Below are 14,590 nucleotides of genomic sequence, written 5' to 3'. Positions count from 1 at the left end.
GATGCAGACACACACGTAGCTCCTTGCCACACAGCTAGTCCACATGGTAGTGTGACTTCAGCACAGCTTCCTCAGGACAATTGGACTCTGGGGCTCTACCCAAAAGCGTGCCAGCTATCTCCATTATCAGCACGGGCTGTGGGGCAGAGATCTGGCTGGATGGAGGGCAGCGTCCTTGACCCTACGCCACACCTTCCCCTGTCCCCATTACAGGCAATTAGTACATTTCCTCCCATGTAAATACCCACGTTTGATGGTTCCTTACATCTCACGGCTCCCTCCCTCTTTCTCTTTTGCTCTGTCTCTCTCTCTAACCATCTCTCTCCATGTTGCTCTCTTTCGCGCGTTCTGCCACGCTCTCTTGTATGAAACATATCTGTTCTTCTTTATCTATGAATCTAGCATTTCTTCTCTTGTGCTTTGCCTATGAACATGGATAGATAATTACACAAAATGACAGCTGGAAAGAACACCCACAAACCCACACATGGCCTGATATGGGCCTGAGGGATTCAGAGGGAGGGATATGATGGGCGCTATCCCACGTCAGAGCAAAGGCAGGGCAGGATGACACATCGAAGCACCCTTTCCAGCATGATCTCAAAGTCATCTGTAATGTCTAACCTATGCATAGCAATTTCTCAGTCATGACTAAGTATGTACCACATCCAGAAAAAAAGTGTTGCCACAAACTCTGGCATGAGCATACATAATGGGTAAAATACGTATTTTTATTATAGTCTTGACAAGGCAACCGTTGCGTAATTACAATGCATGTTTTGAGAACTGTGTCATTTTGTAATGTGAGAAGTAGCCAGAGAAAGCACAGATTTTTCCACATTCATGTCCTATCATCAGCACAAACACTAAAGACTTCCTATTTCAACATGCTTCTTAGAGTTTGGCATTAGTTGACAGTGGCCAGACTCATATTTTCAGCGGTTTCTGTAAATATTCAATTAGTGAGCTCCCGCACTGAGGCTTGAATGCCAGCCTGTTGATGTCCAGTCGTCTAGTAATTGGTTAGGGTCCTTGCCTTCTGGTCTGAGACTATTTATAGATGACCTCTGCTCTCATCTAACACGAGATGACAGAGGTCACTGATCTCATAGTTTACTTCCCAAAACATTGCGGTGCATTTGCCATTAGTATGGTAATGCCAAAGAGCTGTGTATATGGTCGTGAATAACTTAAGACACATGCACTTAGTTATATGGTATAGGACTCTTCAAGAAAAGTGGGTCGATGTGATTTAACTTTTCATATTTTGCAATTAATGAGTTTTTGACATCAAGGTCAAACTGGTGGTGCTTATATTTGTCCTCTATCATACATGTACAAGTGTGCGGTGAGAAAACTAAATGTGTTTTTTGCATATCTCACTCCCCCTTGCCCTCAGAGACTGGGGTCATGGCCAGGGATCCACCATTATTGACAGCAAACTTGGAGCGATTAGGATTGAGTGGCTTTTTCAAGGGCAGATCGACAGATTTTTCAACTAGTAAACTCGGGGATTGAAACTAGAAACCTTTCAGTTACTGGTTCAACACGCTAACCACTAGGTTACTTGTCTTTGATTAATGGTTTTGTCAAATCCAAGTTTTATGTGTATTGGTGAACTAATCCTTGTGTAAATATTTCATTTTGTGTAATTATCTATCTCATAGGAAAAGCACAAGTTAGCAGCAGAGAGAGAATAAATATTAGATGCATAGATAAAGAAAAACAGAGGTTTTGTGAGAGAGAGAGAGAGAGAGAGAGAGAGAGAGAGAGAGAGAGAGAGAGAGAGCGCGAGGTGGAGCAAGAGAGAAAGTAGGGCCATGTCCTTTTATACAGTGGTGTAAAGTACTTAAATAAAAATGCTTTAAAGTTTTTTGGATAACTGTACTTTACTATTTACTGTATATTTTTGACAACTTTTACTTTCTACTCCATATGTTTTCTCTGATACGCAAAAGTACTCAAAACATTTTAAATGCTTAACAGGACAGGAAACTCGTCCAATTCACAAACTTATCAAGAGAACATCCCTGGTCATCCCTACTGCCTCTGATCTAGCGGACACATTAAACAAAAGTGCTTCGTTTGTAAATTATGTCGGAGTGTTGTAGTGTGCCCCAGGCTATTCGGAAAGGAATTTAAAAAAAATTAATATTGCTGTCTGGTTTGCTTAATATAAGTAATGTGAAATTATTTATACTTTTACGTTTGATACTTAAGTTTAGTTTAGCAATTACCTTTACTTTTGATACTTAAGTATATTTAAAACCAAATACTTGTATTATTTTACTTAAGTATTATTTTACTGGGTGACTTAAATTTTTACGTGAGACATTTTCTGTTAAGGTTTCTTTACTTTTACTCAAGTATGACAATTGGGTACTTTTCCACCACTGCTTTTATACTCTGTGTTATGAATTTCTTTTATCACAGGGTTTAAACTGGTAGTATGCTTGTCTCCTGGCAGGAGACTTGTCTCCTTGTCTCCTCCTAAGGCATGTGGCATGCTGCTTGGGAAAGCTAATAGCTCCTCCATGTTTCTACTTATCTGTGTGTGTCCCTCCTCAGTGTGTTGACATGGGTGACACTAGCCCTCTCAGAGAGTGAGACACCATGCCAACACAGCCTGGCATACAGTCAACTGGCCCTTGCACTGTGTCAGTGTTCTGGGTACTTTTTAGCTGGGTACGGTAGGCCTACTACTACAGCCTACTACAGTACATAGCTACTGGATCCTCAAAAATGTCTACAGCTGCACCATCGAGAGCATCCTGACTGGTTGCATCACCGCCTGGTATTGCAACTGCTCAGCATCTGACCGTAAGGCGCTACAGCACATCAATGGGGCCAAGCTTCCTGACATCCAGGTCCTCTATACACGGCTGTGTAAGAGGAAGGCCCAAAAAATTGTCAAAGACTCCAGTCACCCAAGTCATAGACTGTTCTCTCTGCTACCGCACAGCAAGCGGTACCGGAGCACCAAGTCTAGGATCAAAAGCCCCCCCCTCTTTGTTTTACACTGCTGCTACTCTCTGTTTATTATCTATGCATAGTCACTTTACAAATTACCTCAACGAACCTGTACCCCCCGCACATTGACTCGGTACCGGCAAGAAGAAGTATGTGAACCCTTTGGAATTACCTGGATTTATGCATATATTTGTCATAAAATTTGATCTTTGTCTAAGTCACAACCATAGCTAAACACATTGTGCTTAAACTAATACACAAATTATTGTATTTTTCTTGTCTATGTTGAATACATCATTTACAGGTACAGGACGGCAGGCAGGCTCAGAGTCAGGTCAGGCAAAGGTACAGGACGGCCGGCAGGCTCAAGGTCAGGGCGGGCAGAAAAGGTCAAAACAGGAACAATCAAGAGACAGGAACTGATGGGAAAACCGCTGGTAGGCTTGACGAAACGAAACGAACTGGACACAGACAGCACAGGTATAAATACACAGGGGATAATGGGGAAGATGGGCGACACCTGGAAGGGGGTGGAAACAGGAAACAAAGGGCTGTGAGACATGGGTTTACATAAAATAGGAAGTATATGGAGGGTACGGGGCAACAGAGGACGAAGAGCAGAGGTGCTAATGATCTTGGAGCAGAGAGAATGGTCTTGGCTTCCGGAGGTGTAGCCGCGGGGCTATAGCGGCGTGCCATTCAGGCTTGACATTCTTGTGCACCGGTCGGTGTTGCAGAAGCGAAGTGTCCTGGGCCTTACTGAACCCTTCCCGGAGGTCCTGGTACTCCGCTGGAATGGCGAAGAGGTCCGGGGCAATTTCCAAGCCCCCAGGAAGATGTCCTGGGGCAGGCAGAGCTAACTTCAGGCAATGAGTGTGGCAGAACGGGCTCCAGCCCACAATGGCACCAGTAGACCAGTCAATTCAGCGATTGTGTCACTGGAGCCAAGAGAATCCCAATACCATGGGAACCTGCAGAGACTCAATTAGCAGGAATTGGATCATCTTGCTGTGGTTCCCGTCACTCGTAGGTTGATGGGGTTGGTATGGTTGGTGACCCGGCCTATAGAGCGCCCGTCCAGCGCTCTAACATCCATGGGAATGGAGAGGGGTTGAGAGGGGATGCCCAGCTTGGACGCCAGGGTAATGTCCATAAGACTCATATTGGTCCGCGAGTCGATGAGTATCTGGAAAGACTTGGACTGGTCGCCCCACAGCAGGGTGGCATGGAGAGGGGGGCGAGTAAGGGGAGAAGCAAAATTATCCTTAAGACCCACCAGAGTACTCATTCCCACAAATGAGCTAGGTCTCTTGAATGGACAGGTAGACACATAATGACCAGCAGTACCGCAATACAGACAACTCTGGGTGTTAAGTCTGCGTACGTGTTCGGCTAGAGACAGCCTAGCCCTGCCGAGCTGCATCGGCTCGGGAAGTGGTAAATCGTCAGTCTTCGGAAGCTCTTGGAGGAACTCGGGTAAGCTCAGATCCTCTCAGGGACGTAGACGCCGGGGACTTCCGGAGTTCATCAGATCCAAGGTGGGATCCTTGAGTGAGTGATTGGGACCGCAATCAGACCTTTTCTCCCTCTTACGTTCCCGTAGCCATCCATTGATCCGGATGGTTAAGACGAGGAGTGAGTCGAGATTCGTCGGTAGTTCCCGGACTGCAATCTCGTCCTTTACTTCCTCAGATAATCCGCGCAGGAACGTGTCGAACAGTGCTTCCGGGTTCCAGGCACCCTCCTCTGCTAGCGTGTGGAAATCCACCGCACTGAGGGAGTCCTGCCGAAGCTGGAGTAACGTCCGGCAGCCTCTCTCCCGGATACCGGTGCCTCAAATATTTTTCACTTCTGCCACCAATCCCTCCAGACTGAAGCATACAGCCGACTGATGTTCCCAAACGGCCGTAGTCCAGGCGAGGGCCCTCCCGGACATCAGCGTGATGAGGTACGCTATCTTAGAGCGGTTCGAGGGGAAGGAGTAAGGCTGCAGTTCCATGACAAGGGAACACTGAGCGAGAAAGCCCGACAGGTGCGCGGTTCCCGGGAAACCAGGGTGACGGCGCTGCTACCAGCCGGGTTACTGAGGGGCTGGGAGGTTACCGTCGTGGTATGCTGACTAGGAGACAACCCACGGAATTGCTCCCGCAATGTTTCCAATGCTAGGTCGTGCCATTCGGCCACGACCTGGAACCCTTCCATCAGACCGCAAAGCAGCTCCTCGTGCCTACCAATGGTGGCTCCTTGGGAGATGGCGTTGCGGAGCTGGTCCAAGTCTGCTGGGTCAGGGACGACCAGCAGAAGCCTTACTAAAGCTTCCACCTGACTGAAGAGACCTCACCTCTGGCACCATTTCCCAAATAATGCTAGCAACATCTGAGCTTGTTTGATATGTGTAATTAGCCCCAAACATGGCCAGCTGCACCTGCAGTAGTCTTGAATTCAATTCAGGATACAAGTCTACCACCTTGTCCAGGTCTCCGCGTAGCAGCACATTTTCAAGCTGCTACAGCTTGTGGAATTTGATAGGGTTTGACTAAGTAAGACATTCACATTTGGATGATTTGGGCGAGGTCCGAGCTCCTCACCTCCCTCTCCTGCACCTTCATCTTCGCCTGCCTGTCTGCTCTCTCTCTCTGTCTGTCATTGTCTCAAACTCACTCTCCCTGCTTGATTGTATTATCTGAAATACACACGAGAAGGCATACTTAAAGGAATATCTCAGCTTATATGAACATTAGGACTAGACTGTCGTGATGTCATTATTCGGTCTAAACCATCAATATGTGCTCCTTCTCTCACTCACCTCCATGTCACCTGCTCTCCCTGTCCTGTCGGCATCCTCGTGCTCTCTCTCCCTCTCTCTCTTTGCTCTGAACGCACCAGAGTGAACATGAAAGAAATATTATCAGTAAACAAGTGGTGTTTCTTGCCATGATGTTCCGGAATGGATTACTAACCATTTCTGATCTGAATGGCAATGGTTATTATATCAAGAAACATTGACTCATCTCTTGTACTACTGTATACTTCAACCATCTGACTGGTACTCATTTTCTCACTGCTCTCAACTTACTTTTCTTCTTTTCTGAGGTTGCCCAAAAAACTGACGACTGTCACTGCCCCCCTTCCTCTAGCTCATGATGACACTCACTGTGAATGAAAGTGGACTGTAATAAAACTGCTTGCACTTTAATCAAACAAACACTAATAATGCTATTTATCATAATCAAGTACAGCTATAGAGTATACTATACGAATATGCAATAAATGAAAGCTACTACTGTCTACATAAATTACACATGCAGCCCAACATAAATGATTGACACTTTACTCAGACTTCACCTGGGCTTTCTGACAAATATAACGTGATTAAGACATTAACGTTAGTTGAATACGCCGATGAGCACCATTGATGGTCGCTGGGTGAATGTGTGGCTAATGAACTTTCCAGGTAACTTAACTATGATAGCTAACGTTAGTGATTGATTAGCACTCGCAAATCGGCCCGTTTTCACCAAAAACGTTGTTTCCACTACATGCATTTACTGACACTTTTTAGCAAAATATTATTTATTTCCACAATTACAGTTCCGGCGCAAAATGGCGTGTTGACGTTAAACGTATCACAATCGACAGTGATATAGCCTACGTAACACTCATATTACATTCGAGTTTTCCTCTTTTTAATACATTTGAAAGTAATGCAATAGAGAGACAGTACAGTGTTTGACACTGATTGTACCTACCCACAGCAGTCGAGCAACGGCTTCTGCTGGGGTATGGCAACTTCACTTGGACAAACCACACGCAGAACTGCATTACACCGTAATACTAGAACCGGTAGTAATAATAATGGCAATTTTTTAAGTTTAGTTATGATTAGTTTAGTTTAGTTAGTTTAGTTATGTTTTTAGTTTAGTTATGAACATTTGATCATGATTATTTCAGGCGGCGGTGCGTGGTTGCCTGTCGTAGCATAGGAAAAAATATATAGATTTCTATTTTTTATATCAATATATTGTGTGGGACATTTATAGCATATTTTAATATTGGGCTGTAGTAATATATATTATAATTATGGCCCTGTTTCACAGTAAGGCTGTTGTATTCAGTGCATGTGACAAATAACATTTGATTTGATTTGATTGACTCTTATAGCATACTACTACAGCCTACTACTACATCCTACTACTGCATCCTACTACTACAGCCTACTACTACATCCTACTACTGCATCCTACTACTACAGCCTACTACTACATCCTACTACTGCATCCTACTACTACAGCCTACTACCACGTCCTACTACTACATCTTACTACTACAGCCTACTACTACAGCCTACTACCACGTCCTACTACTACATCCTACTACTGCATCCTACTACTACATCCTATTACTATGTCCTACTATTACAGCCTACTACTACAGCCTACTACTACATCCTACTACTGCATCCTACTACTACATCCTACTACTGCATCCTACTACTACATCCTACTACTGCATCCTACTACTACATCCTACTACCACGTCCTACTACTACATCCTACTACTGCATCCTACTACTACATCCTATTACTATGTCCTACTATTACAGCCTACTACTACATCATACTACTACATCCCACTACTGTATCCCACTGCTGCATCCTACTTCTACATCCTGCTACTACTACAGCCTACTACTACAGCCTACTACTACATCATACTACTACATCCCACTGCTGCATCCTACTTCTACATCCTGCTACTACTACAGCCTACTACTACAGCCTACTACTACATCATACTACTACATCCCACTACTGTATCCCACTGCTGCATCCTACTTCTACATCCTGCTACTACTACAGCCTACTACTACAGCCTACTACTACATCATACTACTACATCCCACTACTGTATCCCACTGCTGCATCCTACTTCTACATCCTGCTACTACTACAGCCTACTACTACAGTCTACCAAGTAAAAGTCATGCATCTTTACACAGTGTTTTGGACATCACATACTTTTTATTTACATTCACTATGTGTAGTGTCAACATTCCTTGGCTCTGCTGCTGTTGTTGATATAAGTCCATCAGGCATGTTTTTGGAAGAGCATTGGAAGCGAAGGAAACATGTTTATAGTTCATTTTTCTCTCTTTTTTTCTCTCAAAAAAAGGTAAAGAACAGGTTTTCCATCTAAAGCAGCTGTCTGCATCTGCAGTTTGTTATAGCGAGCGGCAGGCAGATCATCAGGAAGACCATCCATTGTGTTCATTAGCTGGGCTTCCAGTCAGTTTCCCACTGTGTTTGTGTGACGTGTGTAAACTATGGCCTGTGAGCTGATACTATGGTACACAACAGTCCCAACCTGAGAGTTATGCATCCTAGTCATACCCCCAGCCCTGAAAGCCCCCCAGATAGCACATAACGTTCTGAGAACCATATGTTTCTTAAAGGCTGGTGAGAGCGTGGTTGACCTATGGTTATTTTGCATACAACCTTCCCACAACTTTCTGAGAATGGTGCAGGATAATTCATTGGCTTTAGCACATTCTCAGCACATATAAGGAACTTAACATTAAAAAAACGTTTTTTTTTTCTTGGTATTTCAATAAAACGTTTCCTAAAAGTTCAAACTTTTGGAATGCTAGCTCCAGCCTGGTGCCGCAGCGGACTTCATAATTCCATGGATAGAGATCAGAAGATTATAGGTTTGAATCGCACAGATGACGTGTCACAATTAAAATATAAATGTGTTTGTATGATTAATACCTCAGGAAATTAATTTCCATGTGTCCTATCTGTGCTTGGAGTTCTAAAAAGTTAACCCAAAATAAGTTACCAGTGTTATTAAAAGTGAGAAACGTTAAGGAAATTATTCAAAAGTCTCTGAATAACCTATAATTTAGCGTTTATTAGCGTTTCTCAGAACGCTAATAAAATCTCCCAGGAAAATGTTCAAATAACCAGAGTAAAATATTATCAGAACCTCCCTGCAACATAAAAATAAAAGTTCCCAGAACAGACTAAATGTTCACTTCTGTTCTCAGAACGTTTAAAAATCTTTCAGTTTTACTGGTCAGGAAACCAAAAACATACATTCCCACATCTTACAAGGAACCAAATGTGCTAACTGGGCTCTTTTCTAAAGATAATTAGGTCTAGTAGGGAGGTTCAGTTTTGCAACCTGTTTATAGTTGTCTGGCCAGGAGAGAAATGGATTATGGTTTCTGATACAGATGTTATTATGATAATATAGGTACAATAGTCCTTTTTTTAAAGTATTCATTGTATGAAAATAATGATTTGTGAAGCCTTTTATGCACACTATGTTTAAGTTTCGCTGCTTCAGTATTTTACAAAAGGATTCACAAAGGAACCACAACAACAGGTAACAAAATATAATATTCATAAAATATTTATAAATTAAAGACATGTTCTACAATATGGTCAGGGTATGTACTGTATGTTCACCCTCTGTATGCATATCCATGTTGTACAATTTTACATAATCACCTACTTGTCATAGTAAAATCAATAAATTAATCAATAAATAGGCTTTCACGTTACCCAAGCAGCAGAGAACTGTATTACATTTGTATTACAAGAACACAGAACAACAAGAAAGAACTCCACACAGGACTCTCAGAGGAGGGGAGAAGAGACATGAAGTGTCATACTCTCCACTCATCTTCTCAGCCTGTCCATGATAACAGGCCAAATATATGGAAATCTTTTCCTTAAACGTGACGGATTTCAGGGCCAGGGGGAGAGGGATGTATGGAAGGTAAAGAAACAAAGGGAGGGAGAGGAGGTTGGAGGGGGCACATGATGGGGGTCGGTCAGTGAGTTGAGCCAGTAGAATCTGTTTCTATTAGTACCCATGGAATCTTGACAGGCCACCCCCCCTCTCCTCCCCCCTCCGCTCCCCCAGCACCTCCAGCCCTGAGTGGTGGAGCACATGTTTCTCACCGCCAACACCTCCTTATCGGCGCGGTGCGGAGGAGTGGGAGAAAGCGGCTCGCACGGCATGTGACTGACTCTGAGGCCGATGTGGGAAGGTGGGTGAGGGCTCGAGGGAGATAACCCAGCCCACCCTAACTGCTGCCCTGACCTCAGCCCACTGTCCTAAATGCCAGGGGGAGGTGGTGGGGATGAGGATGAGGGCAGGCCCCTACCAGAAGTCCAGTCCAGTCAGGTTTGTGTTTCCCTTGGGAGGCCTGTTGCTGTTAGGGAGACATGCTAAATGAGGTGTGGATTAGTGTTAGCGTCCAGGGAGGGGGAAAACAGAGATAAGTGGAGAGGAAGACATGAGATCAATGTCAGTGGAAAGCTAACTGTGGAGAACCCTATGTGGTCCCACCAGCTAGGCCTATTGGACATCACTGTATGGCTGGTTGCTGTATTGCCGGAACCCTTTGAGAGACCTAAGGATAGTTTATTTTTAAAGGTCCAAACTTTTTTCCTCATTTTTTTTTGCAAATTCCAAATGTGTTATTTAGCTTCAAATGGCATCCAACTGCTTCTATTACAGAATTATGAATTGGTATCATACATATTTTACTGTACAAAATAAAATATAAATTTTCCTGAAATACAAAATATACATACACAATGTACAAACTGTTTAGTTTAGATCCATCTTATATACACATACATGTCATAGCTGTTTTTCTTGTCAACTGTTCTCAACTGTGATTCTAGATTCATTTCAGAGTCCATCTACTCTAAAACCAATCCTGCTTGAAAAAAAAATGTAGTCTTTGCTTTGTTCCATCCGCACCCTGTCATTTCTCTTCACGAATGGCTCTCTCCATGTCTATATGACCAGCAGGGTGGACTAGCTATCTGCAGCCACACTCTGCCACCACCATGCCCTCAAACTTATACTTGTACGTGACTACTCCGGTGTCATCCATGTAAAGCAGGGAGATGGGATCCAGCTTGGTGGGCACGCAGCAGGCCCGCGTCACCTTCTGTGGGCTCTTCATGCTCACCAGTGTCTGGACGATGGCGTGCTTGGTGGGCGTCACGTGTTTGGTCAGCGGGTATGTGCAGATGCCACTGCACTCAAAGGCCTCGTACCCGGCAGGCGCTAGGATCCAGCTGTCCCAGCCGATGTCTTTAAACTCCACGTACAGCGACTGCTTCTTACACTGGTTGACCTTGGCATTGCGGCGGATTCGGGAGGCCGTGTCATAGATCAGATTGGAGCGCATCTGGAGCAGGGCCTCTTCGTCCTGCTCCTCCTCCTCTTCCTCATCTTCCTCGCCCCCCACCCGGCCCAGCTCCCCCCACAGCCTATTCAGCTCCAGGTCACCCTGAAGCAGCGCTTCCGAGGTCTCGTGTCCAATCATCTCGTTCAGCTCCCGCTTGTCATCGCGGTGATCACCACTCTGATCGTCGGAGAAGATAATCATCAGGGGTTTGTGTTTGTCATCTGCGCTGCTGTCTATCTCCATGTCTCCCCTGAATATCCTCCTCCCCTCTCCTTCTCCCTCACCGTCTGCTAGTGTCTGCCCTCTTTCCCCCTCGGAGGCCAGGCTTGCTATGTGGACCTCCAGCCTGTGGGTGGTGCTGTACTCTGACTTGCGCCAGTGTTGGACGGCAGCAGTTAGGTCAAAGGCCTCCCAGGCGTTATCAGTACCATAGACCTGCCGTGATGCCAGCTCTACTAACTCCTCCCGTCCTCCACCTCTTCCTCCTGCTCCTCCTCTATCGGTGTCCTTCGCTGTTCTGTTGCCCTCTCCTGTTCCGTCCTGCTGCTCCAGCTCGTAGATGGTCACCTTGCGGTCGACCCCGGCGTAGAGGTTGCGATCAGTCTGGACCAAAGTATAGAGACGCAGCTCTGCGGTTGTGATACGCTCATTGTGGGGTATGGATACGTTGAAGAGCAGAGGGTGTTGTCTCACCCCTCTACTGCCCAAACTGCAGGGAGACGAGTCTGGGGGAGAGGAATACACAGAGATAAAGGCTGTTAATTAATCAGTAGTTCTCCATGTTGATGTTTTGAATAGATTGCCAGTGTACTACACTGCAGAATTGATAGTACAGCAAAAGCCAAGATTTTGTCCAAAACACTTCCGAGGCAATTGTAGCATCCCAATTAACATTCAACTAGATCAAGTTGAATGAATATATCATTGTAAAAAATCTAAATGAATAATGAGAAATTCACAGTTTCATATTCTTGTCCAAAAAAAAAAAAATACGTTTTATTTTATTTGCACAGTGCAGACTCAAAAATGTAAGGTGCTACAGTATTTGTAAGATGAAAAACAAACGTAAATGAAAATGCATAAATTATACTTAATTGTTTTTACACTATGCATGTTGACCTTCTACAGGTACATTTTGATACGTAATACATTTCTGATGAACAGTTCTGATATTAATACTCTCATTACACAGGGATAAAGGGCTTACGGTACATTAATTAAAAAAATTCCAAAGCAAAGTACACCACAGCATAATGTGAAGCTAGTACGGCATAAGGACACAGAGTACAGTATAGTGGTTCTCTACCTTCGTTCTTGAAGCTGCGGATGATGTTGGCGGTGGGCATGGCGGTGTGGTCGTTGGCAAAGCGGTTGTACAGCTCCATCATGTACTCGGGCGGCTCCACACGGACACTGCCAGGTGCCTGGGCAGGTGGGCCCAGGCCAGACAAGTTGAAGGTCCGGAGGCTCTCCAGCAGGCTCTGCATGTCCACATCCCTGTCCTGCTCCAACAGAGATGGGTCTATGACGCCCCCGTGGCCGTCCCCCAGACCTGGAGCAGGGCGATGTCTCTCTGGGGCCAGGGAGATGGGGCTGCCCTGCCCAGACAGGGGCCACATCAGGAGCAGCAAGGGGAGCAGGGGGAAGGGAGTCCTGGTGATAGAGGTAGCCTCTAACCTGGAGAGCCCATTGTCCGCCATGGAGAGGAGTGCTACTGTTCTTGTGTTGTATGATATATCCACAGGGACTATCCAATGTTGAGATTGAACAGAATTATATCTATCAAATGTGTTAATCCAACGGTCCACTGGAGGTTGGATTCAGCTTGATGAAGGGTGAGAAACAACAACCGTGTTTTTCTCTTGCTGATCCGGTTGGTTGTCGGTTCTCTGGTGACTCAAAAGGTTCTGTTGACCCTTGGAGTTGACCGGTGAGGAGGTCTGTGCTCTGTAGCTCTCCCTGTGTGTTCCTCTTGCTGTGTGTGGAACCCTGATAAACGACTCTCATTCCAGATCTCATGCCATTTATCCTAATGCACACCTTTTGATGTTGTTTTCTAAAGAGTTGGTGTTCCGGCTAGAGGGTGGCTTTGCTGTGTCCAAAGGAGGCATCCCTTGTGTTTATTCTCTCAGTTTCTCCCTCTGTTCTCTCTCTTCTCTCTCTCTCTCTCTCTCTCTCTCTCTCTCTAGCTCTCTTTCTTTCTGTCTGTTATCTATGATATGGTAAGCTCTGCATTTCTCAGTGTTTGTGTCCCTGTGTTTGTGTGTCCCTGTGTGCGTGTGAGTGTGTGTGTGTGTGTGTCTGTCTGTGTGTGTTATCTCACCACTTCCTTAATGAGGACTTTGTAAACATTGTCCTGTAGCCTGTTCCTTGTAAAAGGGATATTTTGTTTTGTGTCGGAGCACTAGGGCAAGGATGAGATTGTTCATGTGTTTATTTGTTTGGTAAATGGGGGAGCTGCAGAAACAGGAATTTGCTCCATTGACCATTTATTTTTGACAAATCCATAAAGGGTCTATTGATGTTGCATGCTACATGATATGTCTGTTGGACAGTGCCTTCCCAAATGAAATTGAAATGTAATGAGGTGTGAGATGTAATGGGCAGCGATGAGAAATGATGGACTTCTGCAAGTCTGAAGAACACATAACAAACCGATTGAGATCAGCTGGTGAGAACAGCACTGCGCAGATGACCGTGCATTTCATTAGTATTTTATGACATAAGTTGTAATGTTTCAAAATAAAAACTTGAAAAGCATATATTTCAGTTGGAGAAAGAAAGTTGTTTCTTCGTCTGTTGTGGAAACAAAGTCGACAACACGACACAACTTTTCCATAATCTACTTATTACCCACTTGTGTTTCAAAGTTTGCAGCACTTAAGTGCACTTCCTCTTTAAGTTGGCGAACACGTTGCAGATGTCACTGGAGTGTTGGAAATCGGTTATCTCTGTCTGAATGTCTGACTAAGAGGCCCAACTGCCTATTGAATGCACAGGAGTCAAGACGTACAGTTTCCAGTGTGCTCTGCGCTGTGCCCTCACATGTCCGTCAGACATCAGTACAGTGGTTCTCAGGTCAGCTTTAGTCCAGATTCCACAGCCCAGAATGAAGTGCAGGAGGGAGAGGGCTTTGCAAGGGCAGACTCCATGCTTTGTAAGGGCAGACTAGTCTCCTTGCATTCCACTGTGATTAGGGAGACAGCATGGAGTCAAAGGTGACAATGGAACTAGAACCTGGATGGCTCAAGCTAGAACACATCTCCACTGACCAATGACCAGAGGAGTAATCTACACTAACCTCCCCTTTAAAGTCACGTGCCCACTCTCTTTTTTCTCTCTCTTTTTAAGAGGAACGCAGGAAACGGTATTTTAATGAGTGATTCCAAAACCTGAGCATCCCCT

At 44.8% G+C, this 14,590-nt stretch overlaps 1 protein-coding gene across 1 annotated transcript; it reads right to left on the bottom strand.

Annotated features, from left to right (window-relative positions):
* Positions 1 to 9,537: 9,537 nt before the first annotated feature.
* Positions 9,538 to 13,109, bottom strand: bmp10 (bone morphogenetic protein 10). Its single transcript, XM_055919588.1, has 2 exons — positions 12,492 to 13,109; positions 9,538 to 11,910 (listed from the first exon to the last, which is right to left on the bottom strand). The coding sequence occupies exons 1-2, from the start codon at positions 12,883 to 12,885 to the stop codon at positions 10,811 to 10,813; spliced, it is 1,494 nt and encodes a 497-aa protein (XP_055775563.1). The 5' UTR covers positions 12,886 to 13,109; the 3' UTR covers positions 9,538 to 10,810.
* Between the last annotated feature and the right edge of the window lie 1,481 nt (positions 13,110 to 14,590).

Source organism: Salvelinus fontinalis, chromosome 4, assembly GCF_029448725.1.
Source record: "Salvelinus fontinalis isolate EN_2023a chromosome 4, ASM2944872v1, whole genome shotgun sequence".
Taxonomy (NCBI): Eukaryota; Metazoa; Chordata; class Actinopteri; order Salmoniformes; family Salmonidae; genus Salvelinus; species Salvelinus fontinalis.
The sequence above is the reverse complement of the archived record's forward strand: the minus strand, read 5'-3'. Positions and strand labels throughout refer to the sequence as shown.